The sequence below is a fragment of the Anticarsia gemmatalis genome, chromosome 6 (genome assembly GCF_050436995.1).
Source record: "Anticarsia gemmatalis isolate Benzon Research Colony breed Stoneville strain chromosome 6, ilAntGemm2 primary, whole genome shotgun sequence".
NCBI lineage: Eukaryota > Metazoa > Arthropoda > Insecta > Lepidoptera > Erebidae > Anticarsia > Anticarsia gemmatalis.
Window position 1 is genome coordinate 4251246 of NC_134750.1, and position 26950 is coordinate 4278195.

Below are 26950 nucleotides of genomic sequence, written 5' to 3' on the forward strand. Positions count from 1 at the left end.
TAACAAGTATACAGTGCAAATGAACATCAATAACAATTACACATAATTATAATTAATTAGATATTTAATACGAGAAGTAATTAGTTGTAAATTTCGCTACGTTTTATACTTTGTATGCATTTTACGTCGTTGAGACAACATATTTATAAAGGCTCAGTTTCCCCGCCTTTGGAAATGTCTTGTGTTTCAGATAAATTAAAATTTAGCACAAAGTATGTATATATCTGGCATACTTATATATTTGACAGAATCTTCTAACAGCGGTGTATATTACTAATTAATACTTTGAAATATGTACCGGTTTGGTTACGAGTTATCAGTTGTTTTCATAGGTTAACTGTCACTTTATCTAGTAGATACGGTTATCCAGAAGGCGTAAAACTGGTCCTAATAAATAAATAATATTTTGACAACATATTTACACAGTCAAACTAAAGTAATTAGATTCTACTTTAAGCATTTTTACACACTACGGTTTTAATAAGGCACTCGGTGCTCGATATGATTCGTTATCATTTAATCTAATATAAATCTATATATTTCTAAATACCAACAACAAATACACGTACACAAAACACATTTTAATTACTCATCACTTAATTAATTAACACGATGACTCAGAAATTATAAGATAAGCTTTCAGTTTCAACAAACACATTTTTCTTAGATTGTTATACAAAGAAAAGGTTGCAAACTTATGTAACACCTTTTCTTAAAATAGGGGGTCTATTTTTCGAAATTATTTTTTCCTCAAGGAAGTCCTGTTGGCTGGGATCTTGGAAGCCATGAGGATCCAGAAATACTAGATATGTAAGTATTTTTTTGTTCTTATTAGCTACGAAATTAACTGTAGCAAATAAATATTCACTTATTTTTTGATAATAGAAAACACCACTTCAACTAACTTTAATTTGTGTATTTTTCTTCTAATGGCTGTGTTACACATTCAAGAGTATTGCTTATAAAATTGCTAAGGCACCATCTCGGATAATGACATTCGTACTCAATGAAGGCACTCTATAAACATACAATTACGAAGACACATTGTTCTAAAAAATATCTATTTTTATCTAAAATTGCTACCTACTTTCTACATACTAAGTTAGAGATAACATTTTTATAAAATATTTCTTAAACTTTAACATCAATGTGAATTAAAATGGTATAAGTATTCCCTGTTGTCCCCTCTAACACTGTCCAACAATCGGGGTGACAACTGGGAATAAAAGTAGGAAGAAAATTCCCAGTTGTCACCCCGAGGTGACAGCGTAGAGGGGACTGGGAATATACTAGAGATGAAACGGATAGCAGTTTGGCCGGATACCGGATACCGGATATTCGGCCTACCACCTGGCCGGATAGCCGGATATCCGGCCGCCGAATATTCGGCGGACCTTAGCCGTTTGGTGCAGCGCACACACACTTGGCGTAGGCGACGTGCGGACGACCGGGTGGCCTCGGTTTGATTCGGGTCTTTTCGTTGATGAGCGAAGTTAGCAATTCTTTCATTTTCATTGACTTGTTGTGTCGATTGCAGTGCAGACACGTGCGTGACTTTAGGTTATTATTTCATTGTGCTATTGTTATTTGAAATTTCAAGTTCTTAAGTCTTACTAAATAAAGTAAATAATTACTAAACAATTTTTTTTATCCAGACCTTTTTTTATTTCGGCCGGATGTCTATCCGGCCGAATAGTAGTTATCCGGTATTCGGCCGGATAGTATTAAAGCCGGATAGGCCGGATACCGGATAGTTACCGGATATCCGTTTCATCTCTAGAATATACCATTAAAATCATATAAAATGTACTAATACACTTAAGTACACCGATCATTCAACTTTAATAAAATATCTATTCATGCATTCTACATTTACAATTAGAATAAATTAGATACAATCAAATTATAGACTGTAATATCAGTCTGCTTTTATAAAAGTCGTGTTATTTTATAGCAGTGCGTGAATAGCTGCTATGATAAAAATAGCAGATGTCATTTGTATAGTTTCGGCAGCTCGGCTAGTATACTTCTTGGCTTTGGAAGGTAGTTCTATAGGAATGGTCTTGTTCATCATCCAATAGTAGACGTCGGTGAGCCCTCGCGCTTTCAGCTCTGGACCCACTTCCTTCCTTATTCTTTCGTTGTAGCCGTTCAACCACGTTATCTGAAAAAGCATAAATATTGAAAAGAAAGCTATTGTTTTGTGACTGTTAGTTTTTAGTTCATTACAAAACAGTGCTGTTTTGATTCTGTTATCAAGTTGCTTATGTTAAATTTTGCATGGAATTTTGGTTTTTGTTATTATTCCCTTTAAATATCTACATAATACTTAAATAGTATCAGAAATACCTTACCTCGTACTCAGTAAGAATGCTCTTGTCAATTAGTTTAGGTTCATAAGGCAGTAGAGTCGTCTCTCGGAAGCCTAAATATCCGTTAGGCTTGGATATGACTTCGAAAATATTTCCTAAACGCACACCAAACTTCCCTGACTCGTACCAGCCTGGCTCTGTGAACAAATGTAACAGTTTGTAATACACTTTATATTTCGTAACAAGCAAATTAATGTTATTGTGATATTGTACTAAACTTACCGACTGTAATAAAGTATCCTTCCCTAAACGGATGCAGGTTTGTATCCTGCCTGTAGTCGATTACAACGGGGTCTAGAAACAGAAATGAAGTCATTTAAAAAACGGGAGTAATTCTGTCCTAAGTAAAAGTAAGCCACTACTCACTACGAAATAGGGTTGCACCTTGAGTAGCCTTAGTACTTATGAATTCAGCATTACTTATGATTGCACGATTAAGATTGTGCAGCCATTTTATTGTAGGTACAGTTTGCAATAATTTAACGATAAAGAATGCTTTTTATTTAATTTCACATGAAAAATATGTAGCTGGTATAATTTTGATCAATAATCGAAAGTTTATTACTTACCCTCCTTCCTTGCAAGTGCAGCGCCCACGCCATGTCCAGTCGGGTGCGGGTAGTCTTGCTTGGCTGCCCAGAGCGGGGCCCTCATCACAGGGTCGGCGTGGGCAGCGGGCAATGTAGCCGGGGCCCTCAGTGCTGCTAGCGCGGAGATAGACCGCATCACTGTAGTGTAGGCGCGCTTCTCGTTGCGTGAGGGAGACCCGTAGTGCACTGTACGAGTTACCATCGTGGTACCCTCTGGAATATGTTTGAAGGTTGTTAAAAGTTCAATAGCACGATTAACATCTCAATCAATAGTAATTGCATAGGGTTTGGGATTTTAACGTTTGCTATGGAAAGGAGGAAGGTGTCCTATGTTCTACATGGAATAAATAAGTATTTGTACGATCTACAGAAAGTGTTTTTGAATCAATCTAGTTCTTCTATGTATTCTTTGCGACCCGAAAACTACAATGCTTAAAGAATCTTTGTACTTTATGAGGACACATGGTTAGGTTTAGATCGCCACGCCGCTACCATGGCGTCGGGATGTCGAGGGTTTGAATAATTGTTTCGGGTCTGATTGTAGTTTGTGTCTGTTGTTTGTATGTTTGTAAAAGTCCTCGCGACACAAGAGCACTCTTAGTGCAGGAGTTGGCTTTTAAAAAGAACCAAAAGTACTTATTAATGTTTCAGAGCTATTGGCAATATTGGTACCATAGTTCTAAACTTACCATCAAACTGTCCGCCGGACTGAATAACAAGCGTGGCGTTCTTATAGATGCGCATGTTAGTAGCCGTTGTGGCGCGGTAGTCCGGGTCGGCAGCGTTGGGCCCGTACGCCACGCGGGTCTTCATGGATGGGCCCACGTACCCCGCCTGCGTCTCGCGAGTTATATCAACTGTCAGCTCCACTGACATCTCGCTTAGACCCGTTTTGCTCTGAAATGAAGTCTTTAATAAATAAATGTTTTTGGCTAAGCTGTGATATTATTATACTAAAAGATTACGTGACCTATAGGTCTAGTTAAATATAAGTTCAGTAAGTTCTATTATATAAGTTGAAGGCTTTCCAGGTTCCAGGAATCTAGATTGTCTTCTTTACGACAATTCCCTTGGAAAAACGATAAACTTTCAAGACACTTATCTCTATGAACAGGATAAGCAATTAAAGAAACAGTCTAATTTAATCACACTTATTTTTACACTACCTCTAGATAACTAAGCAGTGTGCACATAGCGACAGCATCTTTCAAATGTGCTTTCTTCATGCCCTTGATCTCTGCATCGTTCTTCTGTGCCTTGAGGTAGATGATGGGAGAGAGCTGGTACATTCTCTTAGCTGGTGCTATGCTCTGGACGATGGCTGCCGAAGCACCTCGTTGAAACGTGCCCGGCGCTGGTATCAAGATCTTTGTCTCAGCTAACCGCCGGATCTCGGAGTAAATATTTATGTAGTCGTTTACCCTATATCCAAACGAAAGTCGTTATTAGAAACTTATATTTAGTAGGTACCTTTAAGTAGATATGTCATTGGCTAACTGAAAGTCTGATTTCTGTATCTTTTGCATTAAAATTGGGTGAAGATTATTCGGCGAGTTTGGTATTAGTTAGCGTTGGTTGATAAGGCCATTGAATTACAAAGCAAAGGCTGATGTTAGAGTTCTGATTTCGAGTAGACTTGCCAGTGGGTTTAGGTAATAGCAGTCTAATTACATCTATCAAAGAAACTGTTCCTGTATTTTTGGTTTTGTGGGAATGAGATTACCTGGTACAATTATTAGAATAGCAATTATAAACTGCTAGGGCATCTCTGACATGCACCGATAGCTTTCCAGGCGGCACGAACACCCGCACGTCCCTCATGCTAACGATGGCGAAGGCTTTCAACAATGGAGCGTAAGGCAGGTCCCGTCCTCTCACGTTCAAGAGCCACGCTACTTCGTCTAACGCCGTCACTATCATCGCTTCAGCACCAACAGCGCGCAGTTCACTGCGAAGTGACGTCACTTTGTCGCGCCAACTTTCTCCTGAGAAAAGAAGTTGGTATAAAAAGGTCCTCGTAAGACAGGTGTAGCAAATAAAAGAGAAGATAATTTTTAATTGTGCAATGTTAGATACATGCGATTATCTATACCTCTATATGTAGTTAAGTATTCTTTTCTAATTTCAAAGGGTCATTTGTTTGTGTTTTTGTCTTTTTACACACACAATCTATCGCACGTTCTTAGGAGCGTACAGGATTACGCGCGGGAAAGCAGCGCGGTCTTCGCTTGCGATTTTCTTCGCGGGCTTGACAGATGAGCGCGGTGCCTGGTCGTTCCGTTCCTCTTACACGCGCGCTCTTTCACGCGCGATTGTTGTGTCATGCGCGATAGTGTGTGTGTGTAAAGGGGGCTATCGTTCTCACCGGCAAAATCCATGATATAATTGGTAGCGACAGTCTTAGGAAAGTCTGGTCTCCGTCTCTCAGGTTCGGGTTCTTCGTTCCACAACTGGTCTAGCAGTGTGGGGATGTGGACTAATTGCAGGTTGTCTCGTTGAAGTGCCGTGGTTAGAGCTAGCCAGTCGCTGGACGCGGTCAGGCGCGCGTCGCCGCCCACACGACCTGTACGGCCTAGACGCCCCTGCTTGAAGATAGCTTTCATTAATTAAGCAACCAAAGAAAATATTTTATTAAGAACAAAATATTTTTTTGAGGTTAATAATAAAATGTCTTAAAGGCAACAAAATCTTTATAATCGTAGGTATTTTTTAAACAATCGAGATATATAAGTATATCGTAACTTTAGCACGGGTAGATAATGTTCCACGAGTACTAATTAATAATAGCTTCTCGATTTAAATCATTAGAAGTTTAGAGTTTTTATGCTCCGCCTTACCGCCGAATTTAACGAGATATGAGGATAAGCCATTTCTTTGAATCAGTCGAGTACTGAAAGTGTTAACAAACCGATATCCATTCAGGAACAGTGGGTTGGCTGGGATCATCGGCGTCCAGCACGAGCCAGGCGCAGGACAGCGTGGCGCGGGCTCGCTGCACGTCTCCGGAGGGCACCCAGATGGCCGCGCCGCCGTCCGCCAGCACCGCACCCGTGCCGATGCCGTCCCACCCGCTTATGTACTGCAGACGACGCTCCGGTTCTAGCGGCTCCTCGCTCTGAGGATCAAATCATTATTATAAATGCATTGTGTTTACTTATTAAAATAACTACTTGTCGCTATACTCATACACCGGTAGCGCGATTTTCTACAGTCGGAACTATTGAGTGTAGAGGGTTTAACATTTAAAACGTACTGCAAATGTTCATAGGACGCCCGTTAGAGGCAACATTTCTCGAAAGCTGGCCGTTTGTTAATAGTACCGACTGTAGAGAATCGCGCTACTAAAATGCTGCGTTTTCTTTGATTGAGCTATACATATGTACGTGCAGGACGTCAAGCTCAATCAGAGAAAACGACTCAAATTGTAGTTAACATAATATAATTTTTGGCACTCATTGAATCCTATGGAGCTTTTTGGAACATAGGAGGAAGTTTATGATTAGAATATAAAGAGTTATAAGAAAAGGGTCGTCATAAACCCATACAAAACACACAATTACTGGCACGAGGGGAGAGGAACAAAGAGATTCTTTACGGTAATTTTATGGGCAAAGACGGGCCGCTCCGACATAATAGAGCACTTAAAATCGAAACAGCTCTATATGTTTCCGTTCAATTTGATTTATCATTAGACTCCGTACATAAATGTAGCTAAAAACATGATGTTATATTTATTTTCCTTTTTTGCTATATTGCTCACTTGCGACGACAATGTGATAATTCGAAAAAAAAATTTTTTTATTTATTCGAAACCGCCTTAATGCGCTCTTTATTCTACAAAAACACAATATTTTTTACTCCAAAAATGGCGGCTTAACGAGAGAAAGTGACGCAACTATCGCAGTGTAGCACTAGCGACGATCAAGAGTTAAAAAATTATATACTGTAAAATTGAGGTTTTCGAAATGTCACATTGTCGCAAGTGAGCGATTTGTAGAGCCATATTTTTAAACTTACCAAATGTTCATCAGTATAAAATATAACGAAGGCATCAAAGCCAGCGTTCATTTGCGTGTAAGCGGAGTTTCTCATCGCACTACGGAGTCTACCGAGCGGGATGTTGGTATCGGTGGCGTCCGAGCAGAACGGTGCTTGAGGCGGCGTCGGCTCCTCCTGGATGATGGTGAGCGGCACCGGCGACTGCGGACCTAACAGTGTTGGCGCCGCCGGTGGCTGCGTCGATGTAGTCTTCACCAACTGTTGCTGACGCCCACCCTGACATACTGCAATCAATTAAATACATTTTACTGTCAAAGAAATTTCGATGAAAGTTTTTACCTCTAGAAAATCTATTCCCCCATCAACGGTATTGTATGTTTAATATTAATGTGCAATCTGCTATGCTTTATTGCTCCAACGCTATATTATTCGCAGCATTCCCAATTCAACCATTATTATGAAAGCGTCAGAACGAGATAAGCGCACCACAATAATTGTGTCCCTTTCTCGGCGCACGATAACTAAAAAAGTTCATCAGAAGGAGAAAGCGGCTAGCGACAGTGGCGTTTGTGGCGCGGGAAGTTACCAAGGCATCATACCAGGCGAGGAGCTTTAACAAACAGAAAGCTTTCGAAAGCTCACGAGTGGGAACAGGACAGCAGAGGGCGCATTCTACCCTCTCGTTCTAACTCTGCTCCCGTTAGCGGGGTCCTTTTATTGGGGGGCGTGTCTATCTACCCGTTACCTCCCGCCGTTCGTCATAAACGTAGGTATGGCGGGACGCGACGACGCTCTTCATTTGTTTTTTTTTTCCAAAATATTAAGAAACTTCAGCGTCAATTCTAAATTATTTCGGTTAGCATTTTTGTCTGCGATGATACCACCAAAATTTAGACGTCACAGCATTGTCGAAAAAAAATTTCGCCGAGAATGTATATTTACGAATACGAATTACGATCTAATAGATATGTATAAAGGATGCTTGAAACTAATTAACTGTTTGCTTAGAACGAAGTAGGATCCTTAAACGGGATGTGAAGAGCCTACCGCGCAAGCTCCATCTAAGGTCAACGTTCGAGAGGTACCCAAGGGATGTGGATTCTATTGGAATGACGTCAACAAGTAGCAGGACATCAGACACGGCGAGGAAGTTACATTGTCCTTTCCCTTTCGTTCAACACGTTGGGGGTGGAGATTTCTCCAGCCTCCGCCGCTATTAGTCGACGGGCAATAAAGGCAGGGTGTAATTTGTTACAACGTAATGGCTGGAATGACGTCGGAAACAGCCAGGGCACCATAATCTTGAAGAGGACGAAATGGTTGCCTGTGTAATATGGAGGAAACGACGACTTACAAGAAGCTATTATTTACCTCCACGATATAATAATATTGCAGGTGAATAAACTTTATGCACACGAAGAACATAATGCAACGTCACAATTTTTCCTTTAATTAAATATCTCGTTTGCTGTTTAACTAATACATCATTATTATTAACCGATTCTTAACGAAAGGACGACCGACAAGGAGTCCTTGAAAAGGGAACAGCGTACCAATCCTAGCAGGGTACATAAAGCAATTTTGACTCGTTTTACTAAGTAATAAGGCTTATTTTGCCAAAGAAACAATATTCTAACTTGTATATCCCTTAAGGATGGCCTGTTATATTCCCAAAGGGACGAAATATCCTGCGAGTTACTAAGGCAGCATAAGACTCGAGAGGTGCGAGTGTGACGCGTCGTCCTGTGCAAGGATACTCAAGGATAAAAGGCAACGACCGCCGCCGACCGCAACGACTGCAGCGGCCATTCACTCAGCTACGTAGTAATCACATTGAGAATGATAATGCACACATTGCACACGCAATCAACAATACACATACGTATAGGTACTGATAAATTAACACGATGTTTAAAGTAAACAAATATAATGTATTGTGAGAATTAATCTTTTCCATCATTACTTTGGTGTGGTTATAAGGAAAAATGATTTTCAGCGATCATTTTTTTTATACGAAAACAAAACGATGACCCGAAATTTTGAAAATCAACGCAAAATTAGAAAAAAAAATTTAATTACTTCAGATGGGTAAGAACCTAAATAATGATAAGTTATTAAAGTTAGTCAAACAACGTATTTAACCAGCGTTAAAAATGTTAGGTTTGGTTTGATATTATCATACATGGTTGACAATGATATTAATTAGATTTGCTCTTTAATAATAACCTGTATCAGATATCAGCAACCACGGGGTTAAAAACAATAAAACAAACATAATTCATTGTCTGATATGATCCTTCAGAATACAAATGTTATTTCGAATATGCGATCAAGAATATGATTATCAAAAGCTCTGTGGGCTTCGCCTTGCTCCTAGATGCCAGGCGGCCTTCTAAACCAAAAAATAAACAAAATAAGTCGATACGGAATAACTTCCATATCTTTGTAACTGGGAGAACATGGGCACATGTTGGTACAACATTTTTGGTTGCATGACACACATTCCTGAAATTCCTTGGACAATGTTCTATGACAAAATTCGCAAAAAGTTAGGTCTATTAGAAAGTTCGTATTTATGTTGTGGTCATTAGACTGCATTGCTTAATTTCTTTATTATGAACTCAAACCATAGAAAGCATTCTTTGCTAGCAGTTCCCTCTTGTCCTAATCTAAACAATTGAATCAGATCAGAGTAATCCTAAAAAAATGCGTGTGCGTAAGAACAATGGTTTGCCCCCTTTTTATACCAGGGTAATATAGGTCGCGTGGAGATAACAGCTTCCGAAAGGACCGCTAACATTGTGTGGGGTGTGTGTAGGCAGGGAATGAATGGACGTCGAATATCGACCCTCGGTTCTCTCACTCTAACGAGTTGTAAAAACACGATGGCGTTCGATAACAAAGCAGGTAGAACGGTTATCGTCATCGGCTTATCTTAAAATAAGCTTTTTGATAAAACACCATTGAGTACAATTTACGTAATATTGATCTATTTATATTATTATTTGTCAATAATAATTGTACTCTTTTCCTAATGTGTTAAATAAACAAGCCATACAATCTTTCCATCGTTTTAAACAAAATAGTACAGTATAAAAGAGTACAAAACTGTATCGAAGACGTTTCAAGAATTTGGATAAAAGACTCAAAGACATTGGGTTCACTAAACTATTTTTAATAATACGTCTTATGACGTCAGTTTCCACCAGGTTAGCATAACCAGGCAAGAGATATCAATAACACCCTACGGCTATCAAACGATGTTTGGGGAACGATAGAACTACTGATGAATGAACGAAAGCAGTGAAGAACTAACATTATCATTATTCATTAAAATGATCATTTTTCAATGAATCTAGAAATTCATAACTTGTTTTTTTGGTATAAGGTTCGTATACCATGTATTTGTTTACATAGGGTCACAATATTGTCGGTAGTTTAATTATTTACCTGTTTTTTCTATACAATATTTTAATCAACGATAGTTAAAAGTTAACTGTAAAGCGTTCTATTGTTTACCGGAGCACGTAACCCGTTCGGTTTTTAACGGAATGATTTACTAGGAGCGCGTAGTTGCACAGAGGTGGTCCGCACCGGGCACGGGTAATAGGTGCTTATTGCACACGAGAAGGTATATAATGAAAACCCTTTGCATATAATCATAGACAGTTAATAGTACGTATTTTTAGTAGTACCTTTAATCTAACGAAGTTTTGATTGAAAAGGTTGAAAATGCTTGATGAATTATAATTAATATAGGTGCTCTCTACATACGTTCTTGTTTGATATTATGCTATGCTATATACTATGTAGAAAAATAATGTATACATTTGTATAATACTTGCAAGCTCATAAAATATGAGTTGTATTAGAATTGTCTGTAAGAAATTAGCCCTATACATCAACTTCTACGTATTATTGTGCCCTGTCAATATTCAATAGAACATTGAATATTAAAATTTAGTTATACTTAGTAGTAAAAGATCAACATTGAGTTAAACACATTCACAAAAATAACTAGGTAAGTAATTCTTTTAAAAAAGTCCTTAATTTAAAAAAAGTTATTAGAAAAAAAAACTGACGCTTAAGCAATAGCTCTATGTTTTCTACTGCATTAGTATCGGATTATAATTAGTTAATTGTTCTTCTTTGACTGAAGAATTTGTTACATAAGGCAAAATATAATCCAAAAATTACTTCGTTTTGATACAAGAAAATTACACAGAACATTGTGAAAGAAGTTGCACGTTCTACTGAAATATACCGACTCTACCTCATACCTTAAACTACCAATTATTTTAATAAACATTATTGTCAATAACCTAAACAAAAAAAAGTACTTCATGGTTTCATATTGCAAAGTAAAAATTATCCACATATAACGCAATCAATATATTTTATGTTTAAACGTCGTATTAAGAGGTCATTGCACCGAAATTTAAAAATGCACGGGCGTTTTGAAGGGCAATCAAATAATGAGATAAAAATGCGTAAGCAGTCGCAACAGGGTAACAGGTTCTCATAACATACTGAAGGTGTTTCCAACATGTTTTTATTTTGTTTTATTTTATTTGTTTTAAAGGAGGTGTGTACGTTTACTTGAACACTGCGAGATATTAACGCCTCACTTTATCCTGAGATGCTAAGATCACACATAAAGCTATGTTGTCTTATGTAGAAAGATAAAATCTTTTGTAAAGGTGTGTTTACATATACTTATTATATAAAAAAACGGTGTAGTTAATACCCGAAGGGTATTTATAAGATGTAACCGAGAGAGTATGGAGAAATTTGGTTTATTTTCCTAAATGTAAAATGTTGTTTCATCTTGTTATATCATACTCTTTAAGTACTTACTTTTTACGGTATCTAGGTACTCATTTATAAAATGTTTATTACAAGAAAGTTAAACCCTAATAATGCTGCAGTGCAAGCGGTTTAATTGATAAACGCGCAGTTTTGGTGCGACTTTTAATTTTTTTGCGCAATTGTTTAGTTGGCAGTACTATTTTCAGCATCATGATTACATTACATTATATTAAGCCATTTATAAATCGCAGTTTAAAGCAATATTTTACACTGCATGTTATACGTTTTGTAATAAAAAAATACGTTATTTTTAAAATTACCTTTGCTTTTTTAATGTAGAGCATTTGCAACTTATGAATGAAATAACATGTCATTTAGTTACCTTAATTTTGATAGCCTAGATTTCATTGAAATTGAACTCTATTAATATCTAACTATTGATAACACTAACTACAACAATATTGTGAGTGTCTTAGTTGCAGGCCACGACAACATGTGAACATCTACTTTATTTATATACATGCACCTTGTGTGAAGTAAGAGTTGCGTGTAAAAATATAAAATTATCGTCTCTGTGTGCTGCACACAGCGACAACACACAAATGCATACAGCGGCAATGTGAAAGACAGAGAGCGATGTCGAGAAGCACATTATTAACCTCCCATTATAAATTGAACCGGCTCTTTCCCTCCGTTTTCCTATCAGAGCGAGAAACGCATATCGGAGGGAAAACGGTGACGACAGAGTGTGCAGTTAACCGCAGCTCTAGGTACTGTGGCCGGTGGGGTAATGAAGGGCAATGCACCTCTTCGGCTGGCTGGCGCTCTGGTGCAACAGTCAGTGTTGACGCATGTCACTGCGTCATGGGGCGTGTGCGGCGGCGCGGACAACGCTCGCCACCACCACAGCTGCTGCCGATGCTTGTGTTGCGCTCATAAAGACACGTAGGTGTAAATATTATGTTAGTGCTCGTCGCTGTACAGCAAACATTAAGCTCGTAGTAGAAAATGTATGATGGTGTGCTTTACGTGCACGCTATACGTTGATAAGTTTAATTTAATTTTAGTAAAAAACATAGAAATATGTACCAATTATTTTATTATACTAATTGAAATCACACATAATCACAGTAATAACTGTTGTTAGGCACGTATTAACCTAATTTCACAAATCGCAAGCCAACACGAAATGTGTACGTAAACAATATTTTAGTTAGTGTGTGGGTCACGCACGACCACGTGTCGAAAGGGTTGCACATGTGGGCTATAAGTACCAGGGCGGCAGAACAAGGGTGGAGGTTAACATCACACATGCGATGCGCGTGTGTGATCAGACGTTTGCGTAAATTCACGTAGGGGTGCGGAAATGTGCGTGGAAAAGGGGCGAATATGCGAGTGTGCCGTATGCGACATGATCTAATGCGCTTGTGTAGAGGTGCGCCACACGCTGCCGCGCCGTAGCGAGGAAATGTCTAGGATGACGTCATAGTTTAAGGACGTGCTAGTCGTAGACATTGCTACGAGAACACGTTTTTGTCTAGTGACGTAAGTGTAGCATAGTTTATTCACTATTGTCTAGACTACTTATATAAAAAGCTCTTGTAAATCTAGCTAGTTAGAAAGTACCGTCAAGTTAATAACTACCGTGTTATAGAAATCTAATAAAATCCTACCTACTTCTAAACATAGAGGACATGATAATATGCACTAGAACAATTGACATATTAATTTGTATGCACAATTTAGGAGAGCACAAAAAGAGGTTATTGTCGAATAACAACGAAAACATAAAGACTGTATTAAATATAAATAATTCATGATAATTTTGTTATTTCATAAAAGTAACTAAAATTATTACAATGTCACAATCAGTGACTATAAATATATGATAATGACTGGTAGGAAAGAAAACCGCGTGGCTCGCAGCTTTGGCGGGCAGTCGGCGCCTATTTTTCCAAGTGGAAACAATTTGATACGCGCATTCTTTAGCTACTTGGGCGTTATGTTACCCTAGTAAATGAGATTCAAGTGAGGCCATCTTTGTCGGAATTCCGCACTTGCGAAGGGAACAATGAATGGAAAAAGGGAGTTGGGTGCAAATTAATATGTCGTCGTAATGGTAATAAATGTAATGTAAGAGGTATCTCAATATAATTTAATTTTATAGACGTAAAATGATGGAAAAAGTCATTAGTGTTACTGACTTTGTAAGACTGTTTTAAAATTAATATTAATAGTAAATTTTCTTGAAATATTTACCATAGCAAATCACAAAAATCTCAGGAATTTGTCAATTCACGTAAGAATCTTTGTCCATAACATTTACCAAATGCCAACAACATCTGCTAAATTATTATTATTTAAATCATCATCTATCTCCTCCGTCTTTATTAAAAATGTATTTAGCCAATTAATTAAAGTACCTACTTACAATATTAGACTGGCATTCATCGTCTATCTATTATCGTCGTATCAGAGAAGGCCCTAACCTCCGATGACTCACATTCTTATCAACATTTTTCACATTCAAAGGCCGCAAAGGCGAAGGTAGAGCCCTTCTCGGTAGAACTCTTATACATTTATGTGTTCCTGGTACACAAAGTCATTGGGAGTGACATGCCCATTATTTCTTACTACAAAGAAATCCCTTCTGTCATTTACACCTTCTAAAGGGCTCTGGGACGCCCCTTGGAATAATTTACATATTTAATTACTGTTAATTACCTCTTTGTTTTAAGCGTCTGTCTATGTGTTGGTGTAGAGTCGTCGAGTAGATGAATGCATAAAGGATCTCTGTAAGGACTATTCACAATGTTAAATGCAGTCTGGAGCAAATTTGCAACGTTAGAATAAGCATCCTTTTGATTACAAATAATATTCTGTTGTTTGTTGTCAAATATAAATATTGGGGAGCCCTTTAAATTATTTATAATATAACACAGATTACTAGGAGCGCAAAGAGTATAAGAAGGTTGAAAGGGCCGTCTAAGGGCCTGTCGAATTTCATGGTTCGGCTTACGCACTGGGCGTGGCTTTTTCGACCAATCACAGTGGAGTGAGTTACGCAAGAAGTTACGCACGTCGTCCAAGACCCTTCTGAACATACCTACACGTTAATGTGTCTCTTTTTATTTTTTGTTCAGAGAAAGAGAGAGAGGCATGTATTCATTTGTTCAAGTGTTCTTTGTTAATGCTTGTACTGTAGTGACTTCATTCAGCATCATACCTACTGCGAAAACTCAGGTATTAGCTAAGATAAAATTAGATAGAAATAAATGTAAAATTTTATTGCAAAAAAATCTAATAAATATCCTAATAGATACCTAACATAATGAATCATTAACTTTTATTAATTATCACCGCTCATGGGAGGATTTAGGAATCTGAGTAGGTACACTTTAGTAAAATTTGAAATTATAATAAATACTTACAATTGGTTCGTTTTTATTTTTCTAACAGGACAGAATTAAGTTTATTCATGAGCTTTACGTAGGTATCGTGTTCATTCAAATACTAGGTATTAGCCGAGGTAAAGCGTAATAGCTTTTTCTTTACGATGAATGAAAAAATACGGCCAACTTTTATAAAGGAAGTGCAAGTAAATCGACTCTACCCTCTAACTCGTTTTCATTATTACCTATAAATACATTTTTGACCCTGGTATCTTATTTTAAAGACAAGAATTTGCGATATTAGAGAGTACTTAGGTAAGGACCTCTAAGTTTTGTCTTCCGTCACACAACACTAACTAAACCAATGTGGATGTATTAACAATTTGCTTAATAATAAATATACAAAAAGGCTAAAACCAAGTCAGTGCGTATAGCTACTTAGATATCGTTGAATCCATAGCACAAACTATCGAAGCCATTACATGAAAATGCGTGTTAAACATTTTGGTATAGGTAATCATTGAATCTTAAAACTTCATAGTTTCTTAAACATGGCAATAACATATTTTTGATACTTAGTTATTAAGAAATAATTAGAAGTAAAGGCGAATGCTTTTCGTGTTTTCTTAGGTGGTTCTTATTTCTAAACATTAAACGAAAATTTTCTAAATAGGTAAATATTGATAATTTGCATTATCAAAAGACAAGCGCACGTACCTATACTTTTCTTTTGTAATAATGTTCTTTTATTTTATTATTTTGTAATTTTTTTGTACTATGCCAGTATCACAGCTTATCGGCAGCGGGGTTCTTATTTTAAATCTCATTAGTTTTACTAGTTTTTTAACAAAGAAATAATAGCTCATAAGTGCTATGTACTATGCCAGTACGACCTACGATTCGATTTGATTTTCGAAGTTTAAATAAATAAAAAGGTTTTATTAATATTCAAAAACTAAAATGTCAAGTCATGTAATACCAGCAAGTTAGGTAACTACATTTTGAGCAACTTATTGTTAGTAATAATAATTGTTTTAATTGTTACCTAGCCTTCATATCTAATAATAATTTGGGGATAAACTTGCAATTTCAATTTTTTTAAATGATGTCTTTATTTAAATGATCTCTTTTATTTTAGTTAACGCAAGGTAGGTACTGGTTAATCAAAAAAATTCCGCGTGTATAAAAGTAAATTATGTAACTGAGCAAAAAACTGGCTTCTACATATTCGCGGTAGTTACCACACAATGAGAGCTGAATAACTAAAATAGAGTCGTTTCAATAAATCTATTAGAAGCCCTTTACGCAACCGTAGGTATTTTCGGAACAGAACGCCCCGTACCTACGAAATCCGGCCGATCTCCTCCATTTGTCTGCTCGCCTAGTACACTTGTGCGCGGTGTTGCTGCGGATCCGACTGTCGGCAACCAAGATGGACGCCGCGCGGCACATTAAAAATAACTGGGAGTTTTCACGACAGCCGAATAAATACTTTCTCATAAATTCGCTACTTATAAAAATAATGTTCGTTAATGTTCAAATTATAGAAATGAAAATTTACAAATACTCGAGCGTTACATAGTCAATGGTTCATGAAAATGTTTTTTCAATAACTTCCGGGTAAAATCCGGATACAGGACGGATTCAAAACCGGAAATTCCTTCAGTGAATGCTAGGGTAACAGGAAGTAAAGGCGGTTGTGTTACCTAACGCTGAAAATCAATATCCGGTAAGCTCCACCCCCGTCAAGATACAGGCAAACCTATAACTATAGTAACGTATTGAAAAGTTGTAAAAAATTGTGATGATAAATTATCCAAATTATTATCAAATCAATATGCCTACTTTACTGAAGTTTTCATAATGATCTATTGCAACAACTACCCAGACATTTAAATTATGCTCGATCAATACTTTTATGAAAATAAAATTTTATCGATCGGATTAGTGAAGTGAAAACGGTGTCCCTTTGCCTACATTATTATCGATATTATTCCTCGCCTATTGGAAATGTATCGGCGATTGCCGATAATGTCGAACCGTTCGGAAAACACCAAGGCATCATGGGTATCGAGAAGTTCACTTGACCAGAAATCAATATTCCATTGATACGTGTTCGAAGCTATAGGGCACGGATATCGGTTCGGGAACAGGTGAATGGAACGAGGAGATGCGTTTGGGGTGAGGCGGGACTTATCACACTGCAACGCAGCGCGCATGCGCCAAACTGAAAACAACCGAATAAAGTTGCAGACATAAATTCAACGTTCAAAACGCGGAGCCACGAAACTTTTAATCATTTTGTGAGCAGAAGTTTAAAATCTTGACCAAATGAAACCGCTAAACAAATTATTTAAAAAAATATTTTTTAAGTACATTTTTGATAGATACATAAAAAAAATATCAAAATTTTCAATAACAAAATAAATGGAACCATAACAGTCTAAAAGTTATTCAATGGATAAAAACCAAAAGATATAACCAAGCTTTACGAACAAAACACGAGAATACAAAAACAAAAGAACGAACATAATAAAACAACGCGTTAAAAATGGGAGTGGCATAATGATATGCGTAATTAGATCGAAGAAGTAACAGGGAAACATATACTGCGAGTAGCACTACTACGCTATAAGGACAAGGGCTTGTAAAGGACTTCTCTACGTCACGCGCCGAGCGTGAGGGCGAAGGGCCTCAGTACTACGTTGCTATGGCAAGTATGCGCTGCGAACTGCGCGCTATTTCCCTTCCTGAAAGCTCGCAATCTGCTCCTACTAGGAGAGCATAACGTTAAGAGGATGTTTAGAGGCGTAGAAGGTTTCATCCCCCAAAGTAGGCGGAGAAATGCGCGCGCGTGGGTGTTGTTATGGAAACGGTGTTGCCCACGTACCCGTGAAGTATAAGCTTGTAGAAGGTGGACTTTCCAAGTGAAAGAGAACCTTTAGAACTTAGGAATGGACGCCCAACATAATAAATAGAGGTCGGATACTTTGTAAACAAAATTTTAGTTGGAATTTTCAGATAGTTTTAATTAGAATCACTGATACCCAAGTGTAATCGTCGACATTATATTTTGTACGTCTAGCTGTAAAGTTGTATGGAATGAAAGTTATTATTTTTATATTTGCGTATGCAATAACTAACTTATCTTGCGTGTGTTTTCCTTATCAGTCGGACACAGAGGGCGAGAGGACATCGTTATTGTTAAAGTAGTTCATGGCAACAAATAAGTTAATTACATCGTTGCAAGATGATCAATAACGTGCATCAATGAAAGATAATTTACAAGTAAATCGTTATCTCATTAAGCGCGTAATTGCGAGAGGGGGGGCGGAGTGCGGTGGCCCGGAGTGGTCAGCGGTGTATGTGTGCCATGGTCGTGTCTGTTTGTCTGTCTGGTTGCCAAGTGGCCGGCGTGGTGGGCTGGAGCGCGCGGCCACGCGACCAGGAGCACAGCGCGACGCGGCGGTGGCGGTGCAAGTGCATCGAGTGCATTCACCCCGACGGGCCGCGCTGCACTTCGTGAAGTTCATTCACATGACATATCTCGGCGGGCACGCACGCACCGCTCGCACGTCGACAGGTGCAGCATGTATGATTCATGTTGACATTGTAATATTGTTCAATTTCACTGTGTTCTAAGGTTACTTTCATTTGTCGGATTCATGGAATTACAGTGATTTTGGTCATGAGTGAATTTGTGTTTAAATATTCAGGTAGAGAATTGTTTGCAAATTAAAGTTTACTAGTGCCTATAAATACGATTCATATATCCATACTTAACTACTTACTAGCTTTTACTTGTGAGTCGTTTCTAACGCTATTCTACCAACAGAAAGTCAGAATACAGTTGAAAACAGTATGTTAGGTAGGATTCCATTTCTGCGACTCTATCATTATAGTAAAGAAATGTAGAGTCAGTTTTTACAGGTAAATAACAAGTCAGTTACAGCAGCAACTACATTGTTATTTACCTGTATTAAGTAATGCCCTAAAAGAGAACGATTCTATCATCAAAATCTTTCAAACTTTGTCAGTATAATTTTGAATATTTAAAGTAATATTCTAATTCAAAATATAATTTTGCCATCAAACAAATTAGCCATAATAAGTATAATTATGTTTTTGTCTGACAGATTTTTATTGCCAGCATTACTCCTAGAATAAAGTTACCAAAACGTTAGAAAAACGCAGGCCCTTTATAGGACAGGACTTGTATTGTTGTTATTTTTTTCGTAAATTATGTTCTAATTGTAATTATTACAGACTAAAACATTTCATTAGGCACTCATTTGATACCAACGAAAATATGAAACCGTGACGTCACTTTACCACGTGTTCACGCACCGTATTTCTATACTAAAATGTGTCCTCAACATTTCATAAAGAGTAGCTGATTTGATTGGTAGTCAAGTATCCTATTGGATATACCCATCTAAGAAAATGTACCCTGTTACCTCTGTAAACCAAAGGACTAGGTACATATATCAAAACTGCAGCGATCTTTAACACCATCTATACTAATATTATAAAGCTTAAGAGTTTGTTTGATTGTTTGTTTGTTTGTTTGTTTGTTTGTTTGAACGCGCTAATCTCAGGAACTACGGGTCTGATTTGAAAAATTCTTTCAGTGTTAGATAGCCCTTTTATTGAGGAAGGTTATAGGCTATATATCATCGCGCTACGTCCAATAGGAGCAGAGTACCAGTAAAAAATGTTAAAAACGGGGAAAATTTTGACCAATTCTCTCTTATGCGACGCAAGCGAAGTTGCGCGGGTCGGCTAGTCTATTTATAAATATGTGCCTTACACATAATATAAGAACAACATGAGCACATAATCTTATATTATAACAAGCCATGGTTGCACATAACAGTGGTCGGTCAATTTGCCGCAGCGGGCGCGGCGAGGCCGGCATTATCTTTGATGAGGCCACACACTACTCCTCACTGCTCACTCCTCGCTACTGTGTCGCACACCATCCCTCACACAATATTGTTATAGCTGTTCTTCATAAAATCTTATAATAGTACAAAAAAGGTTAGTGAATTAACACCTGTCTTTTATCTATACTAATATTATAAAGCTGAAGAGTTTGTTTGTTTGTTTGAACGCGCTAATCTCAGGAACTACTGGTCCGATTTGAAAAAAACTTCTGGATTAGTTTTTGCTTTTTTATGTTGTATCTAAGTTTTAATAGCACTAAATCTAAGTTGAGGCGCTAAAGCCAATTTTCTACTACTAATGACTAAAGCTAATCAAACAGTTATCAACAAATATTATATGTGAAACTAATCAGCGATTCTTGAGATTTCAGCAAGATCTATTTGTTTTCAAGTAATCTTATATGTCACTACATAATAATATGTTTTTCTTAAACTTCAGTTATTGGTCAAACCGCAAAGTTGAAAACTTTTGGCAACTCACCTAAAAGGCTTTAATCAAGTTAAATCAAAACTACCATCATCGACTATCATAACTGTCAATATTTGACCTTAATTAATAAATGTTTAGATTTTTTGATTTCCAGACTCAAACACAAAGATTAAATTTATCCTGACCTATAGTAAGTACGACAACGACAATACCATTACTAAATTAAAAAGCAGTTTAGCGATATTTAATTACAAGTAATCTGGCCATACATTTTATGGGTCATCAGAATTGAGGCGACGTAACCCTTCAGTAATAAAGAAAGACAATGGCCATCATTTGTCACCGCTCCCCCCGCACCCCGCACTTCTCCCCGCCAACCCTCGGACCTATGGGGCCTGGGGTTCGACCGCGACCCCAATTCCTGACAACTATGTAGCGAATAACCCCAATACAAGGCTTAATTACCTTTAGACGGTCGTTTGTTTTTCTCCTTCGCGCGGATTTACGACAAGTAATGAAGATTTTTAGGTTAATGGTTTTCTGACATATTGAAAGTTTCTGATTTGTGTAGATTGAGTCACGGAGTTGAAGACGAAGGTGACTTATTGCTCAGTAATTTCTTGCACAATAATTCTAGTTGATATAGACACTTAGTTAACTTTTATGTCTCTAGCATTTGCAGGTTTATATCATAAGATTCAATTGCTTATTGCATGAATTGCATCCATTACTTTATCACCATTTAATAAATGGATGAACACACTATTATTCATAAAATAACAAATGAAGACACTAACACACATGGAACATTACTCGTTTCTTAATTTATTTGAACTTGAATATTCGTAAACAAAACAATAACGCGTGTCTCGTTTATATGTTTTAATTAACCTTCTGTTGTAACCGCGGTTTCGTTTACATCCTATGATGTCAGGGAAAAACACACGCGAACTAGCAAACTGCAGTACCTATATAAAGTCATATGTCCTAGCAGAATTTACTTATTTTAATAAAGAATATCTTATTGAATATGATTTTTAATATATTCTAATTAATGAATAATACAATTTACACAAAACCTGTTAACATTTATTTAAAGCGCCGTATAATCTCAGCCGTCAGATATAGGTAGAACAGGTTAGTAGGGCGTTCTCAGAGCGGAACGATTTTATAGGGCGCGGCGAGGCCTTTGCGACGAGCCTCAACGTCCCATGCTACCCTGGTAGATATTTCTTTTTATGGTCTACGGATAAATGTCAGGGGAGTGCCGCCGGGGTGCGCCCTCACCCCGTGCGTTATGACTGGGACTTTACGCGCTCACATAAAAATCTAGGTAGGTAAGTGTATAAAGTTCCCAATCGTTAAAGCATGACTGTGACCGTGGATTTTATGAAACATTTACTGTTTGACCTTTAAAATAATTGGTTGTTTGATGTGTCACTTATAGATTTTACTAGTGAATTATAGTCTAATAACTTAGCGAAATTAGATATTTATTGACTTTGTTAAAATCAAACTTGGTTCGAAATAAAAGCTAAGTCATCACTTCAACTTCGAGTTATGAACAAGTGCGACATACACAAGTCTTGTTCAACATTACCGCGGATTCCACAAGGATTCCTTTAACATCTTACATACTCCTGTTCTCCTAATGAAAAGGACACGTCAGCATCCCATATTTCTCACGCTCGCACCCGCGCAGCCTCCGGGCTCCCTTCTCTGTCTCTCTCTATTCCCTGGGACGCACTCTTCACTCACACAGCCGTGGGAATAACAGCTGACAGCGACATTTTGTTCCTTTTGCATTCGAAGGGTATACGAAAGGCTGTTTTTTCTTTGAGCAACTGTATGCGGCATCGTAAGGGCTACGTGTTGCAGGATTGTGAAAAAAACAGCGACAGTTTTGTTAGTTCTTGGTATGCAGAATATTTTAGCATAGTTAAGCATAGTAAGATAAATTGAAAGAAAGCTCATTATCTAATACTTTTTGTCTCTTATTAAATAGACAAATTACCTGCCTTATTTTACAATAGAAAGCATTGTTTTTTTGCTTAACTACGATACGGTTATCAGAGCAGGTTACTTAGATTTTTTTTATTTGGTTAAAAGTGCTGTAACTGCCTAACGCCTATAATTATTGATCGAAATCCCGGAAAATTGTAAAGGACATTTTGAAGGATTCTTTTAACGATTTATAGCACAAAAGGTATCCGATTTATAGGTCTCATGCGTATTTCATAACGAGTAAATGACAAGTCGGGCGGCTTGTTATTCGTCTGCTATTTGAATAAGACATTCGTGTTGCTTTTTACGATACAATTAATCTCCTAGCGCTGGGTAAATAAAGTTAATTGCTCAGTCATTAACAAGCTAAGGAATAGGCGTCTTCGAGTCGCTTCCCGCACATAAGAAATAACTAGTGACCTACTAATAGTACTTTTCATGTATGTATGTATTATCTATACTAATCTATACCTATACTAATATTATAAAGCTGAAGAGTTTGTTTGTTTGTTTGTTTGAACGCGCTAATCTCAGGAACTACTGGTCCGATATGAAAAATTATTTCAGTGTTAGATAGTCCATTTATCGAGGAAGGCTACAGGCTATATAACATCACGCTACGGCCAGCAGGAACGGAGAAGCAACGAAAAATGCTAGAAAAACGGGGAAAATTATGACCCATTCTCTCTTCGTACCGCAAGCGAAGTTGCGCGGGTCAGATAGTATTAAATAAAACAGTATTTTTATGAGTTTTAGTTTTATGGTCCTGTATGACAAGATGTATGGATGCGAATGAGGCAAGGTAAGGTTTGTAAGGATCGTACCAAGTGGCGTTCTTTAGTCTTTGCCTATCCCTATGTGAAAAAGACGTGATATTATGTGTGTATGTAGTAATATTAGTTAATTCCAATCTTGATCCTTTATAAAAATGCATTTAGGCAACTTTAATATAAAATGAAAAACAACTTTAATGGAATTAGTCTTTGTTCAAACTAAATACCTTTCGGTTAGATTATCAGGTGGAACATAATTATTTTCTAACGATTACTGACGCTTTATTCATCGGGTAGGCTATCAGCTGACACTTATCTTATAACCACGAATCTCGCCCTTAGTCTAATAACGATTTTATTCTGTAGCGCAATTCTCTACAGTCGATACTCTCGAATATCGAGAGTTTGACATTTAACATGCACAGCCAAAATAGTTCCTACAAAGCCCGCTAGAGGCGCTGATCAGATTTTCGGGCAAAATTTCTCGATAGTTAGCCGGTTGTCGGTAGACGGTAGTTTATATTGGTAGAGAATCGAGCTACTAATATAACTGTAGGAGGCGCCAAAAGTTTACTTTACCTACAACAATGTTCATGTAATCATAACTTTTAAACTCTCGCGTTGCATGTTTAATATATAGTAGGATACGCGAATTAACGCAAACACGCATTTTACCTTAAAATGCCTAACGTTTCGGCGCAGGTTAACGTTAAACGTTAGGCATTTTAAGGTAAAATGCGTGTTCGCGTTAATTCCCGTATCCTACTATAATATTCATGTGATGTAGCTTAGAACTTAATTGTCTCGGGCCGTCAATTTTAGTCTATGCCTGGAGCGCGACGTGAACCGGAACTTGTCACCGGAAGTGACCCAAAAGCAGGCGTGAGCTTGACACGCGTCACTTCCGACATTAAGTACACAGTTTATGAGAAATTACATACAGTAATTTTTTTTTATGAAATGAAACATCGGATTTCAAGATATTAGCGCTGTGGTTAAGATCGCCATGGCTTTACCACTGCAGCAGTCATCGTGGGTTCGATTCTCACGAGGAACAAAATTTTTTATAAATATTTTACTATTTTGTAGCTGACTTTTTAAGAAAAAAAAATGGTAACGAAAGAAAAAAAATAAAACAGTTAAGTACTAATAAAATTGGTGATAAAAAAAAGTGGTCACTAATATACTTTCTAACAAAGTAGCAGAAAAGCCTAGATCAATTAAAAATACGTATTTTACATTTACCCATTGTTTCAAACGTTTAAACGCAATTAAAGATTGCACACACAAGCAATTGTTACATGATCATTCATTAGCCGGGAAGGTCCTGTTACATAATGCTTATTTTGGGATCGGTTTAATTAACGTCCCGCTTCGAGACACGATTTATAGCACGAGAACACGCACTGTCATGTAACGGACAGACGGTGAGATTTACAACACAACCAGATTTGCTATTAAATAGATAGGTCATTTGTTAAAGTGTAATAAAAGCTATTGGTTGATAAAATAAATTAAACGCACGGATTGACTTAAAAATCTCACGAATAGGTGGTTCAGTATAGATTTTTAACGGACGAAAGATGCGATTTTTTAAAGACAATATAAGGACAAAAGGTTTTACAATTCCGATTTTTTTCAAATTATTCAGTACAAAGAAATTTTACAAATCTAAAAGACTAACAACCGGTTTTTCTGTGGTTCTTAGAAACTTTTTCAGTTTGTGGTGAGCCAAAGTTTCCCCACTCTGACTGTGAGTGGAGATGAAACGGTAATTAAATAAATATTTAAGCAATTAAACAAATATACTTTCACAAAAATTATTCCTCTACTTTAACACATGAGTTCACATGACACAATCTTGTAAAACGAATAAAAAAAGGTTCTGGAAGAGGCTATTGGGATCACTGAAAACTTGACAGTTAATTTTAAATCTTACCTGACATTAAAGTGGTGAGCACCACAAATTGAACAGCGCCGAGTCTCCACATCATTGTGCTTCAGATCACCACGTACAATGACGAATTAACCGAAATACATCGCAAGAAATTAACAACAAAAGTAAAACAATCGAAACAATCCACTAAACATTTTGATCTCAGTAAACCTTCAGATAAATCAATAAAAACTAATTTTAATCAAAGTTATTACTTGTTTTAATAAGTTTTACTGAAGGGTAATAATATATGTAAAAATAAATTAACGCAAAAATTTGTAGAAAATGTTGGGAAAAATGTAGTGATGCGGTGTCCGCGGGGCGCGCTCGTCACTTTGTCAGTCGTTCAACTATTTCAGCGGTCCTGAAGGCTTGGTATTCGCGCCCACAACCCCACCACCCTTTGGCAGTGGTGCGCTACAGAATGGGGACAGGGAGCGTCCCACGGCAGTAAAGAAAACTGTCTTCACTGCGCTGATTGAAACAATATTTGTTACCTAAGGTGTCGCTAGCTTCATAGTTAGTTAGCTCGTTAAACTTAGCTATGTTACCTCTACATACATACATAGATATCAATCCCTGAGACCTACTTTACTTTAGTTAAGGTATTAAATTGGTTTTTAGGAAACTTGTGGGATAATGTTGGCAAGATACTAGATAGCCACCGAGGCTTTTACAGCGATATTAATAATTTAACAAGTTAATGTTTCCATTTCGACCAAATGCCTTTATCAAACAAGGACTTCATCTTTCATTATTTTAACAGTACAAGAAGCCTGATTTTAGTTCGCAAAAAAATTATTAACCGTAGAAGAAATTACAATGAAATGAAAAAGGAAAATACTTTTCGTTGGGTTATTCACTCACATTTTTAAAAACATAAAACAGTAATCGTGCTCATCACTTTAATATTTGTTCCGGTGGGACATGAACCAGAGGCATGTAACGCTAAGGCCATTTGGGCTACCTCTTAACCACTGTACCACAAACAAATTAAAGAAAACAATCTTCAGAAACAATAAAACAAAACGAGTGACCTTTGAACGTGTAGTCGCAAACACCTCGCGAGGTTGTACAACGAACATCATACAAACAAGTCCCCTAATTGGACGTCTGCAGCAAATGTTAGCGTAGTACAATCATGTCGCGGCATTTACCCACTGATGGCTTCGTTACCTTTCCTCACCCCACTCTGTTATACTTTATAGGCCGAGGATAAAGCAAATAATACTGTTTGCGAATTATTTCTAGATGTTTTCGTTTTATGTCTTGGTATGGTAATAAATTTCTGATAGAAGAGACACTTAAAGCAATCTGTAGTTAAATGTTTCAAGATATTATAGTAAGAAAACTACGGTACGTTAGAGGTACGTTTTTGAAGATTGTTGTCTAAATTTCTCAGGTCAATTATTATGAACGACAACTGACGCAACTTCATCGTCCTCATGAGTAAAGTCTTCTTGGACAAAGTGCCACCCAAAAGACCAGTAGACACAGGTGAAGTTATTTCCCAAGTGTTTTTCTACACAATATTTTAGACCAGACTTTAAAAGAAGAGGCTTATGGCGCTGCATAGGTAAGTACTATATTGATTAAATACTTAGTAAATGATGGCGTATTCGCTCGTTGGTGTTAGCTAATGCAGTTTAAGGTCAAACAATTGCCCTTAATTCTAATGACCTTTAGTCTATTTTTCTAC

At 37.3% G+C, this 26950-nt stretch overlaps 1 protein-coding gene across 2 annotated transcripts; it reads right to left on the reverse strand.

The window, feature by feature from the left end:
* Positions 1–387: 387 nt before the first annotated feature.
* On the reverse strand, positions 388–25817 carry LOC142973536 (xaa-Pro aminopeptidase 1). 2 transcript variants are annotated; one of them, XM_076115347.1, is made up of 11 exons: positions 25255–25817; positions 6980–7245; positions 5871–6077; positions 5328–5544; positions 4686–4947; positions 4129–4384; positions 3652–3859; positions 2942–3175; positions 2595–2666; positions 2355–2509; positions 388–2164 (listed from the first exon to the last, which is right to left on the reverse strand). In XM_076115347.1, exons 1-11 carry the CDS (start codon positions 25307–25309, stop codon positions 1949–1951), a joined length of 2148 nt encoding a protein of 715 aa, XP_075971462.1. In that variant the 5' UTR covers positions 25310–25817; the 3' UTR covers positions 388–1948. The 2 variants fall into 2 exon arrangements, with proteins under 2 accessions (XP_075971462.1, XP_075971461.1); XM_076115346.1 differs by having other exon boundaries at positions 5328–5547.
* Between the last annotated feature and the right edge of the window lie 1133 nt (positions 25818–26950).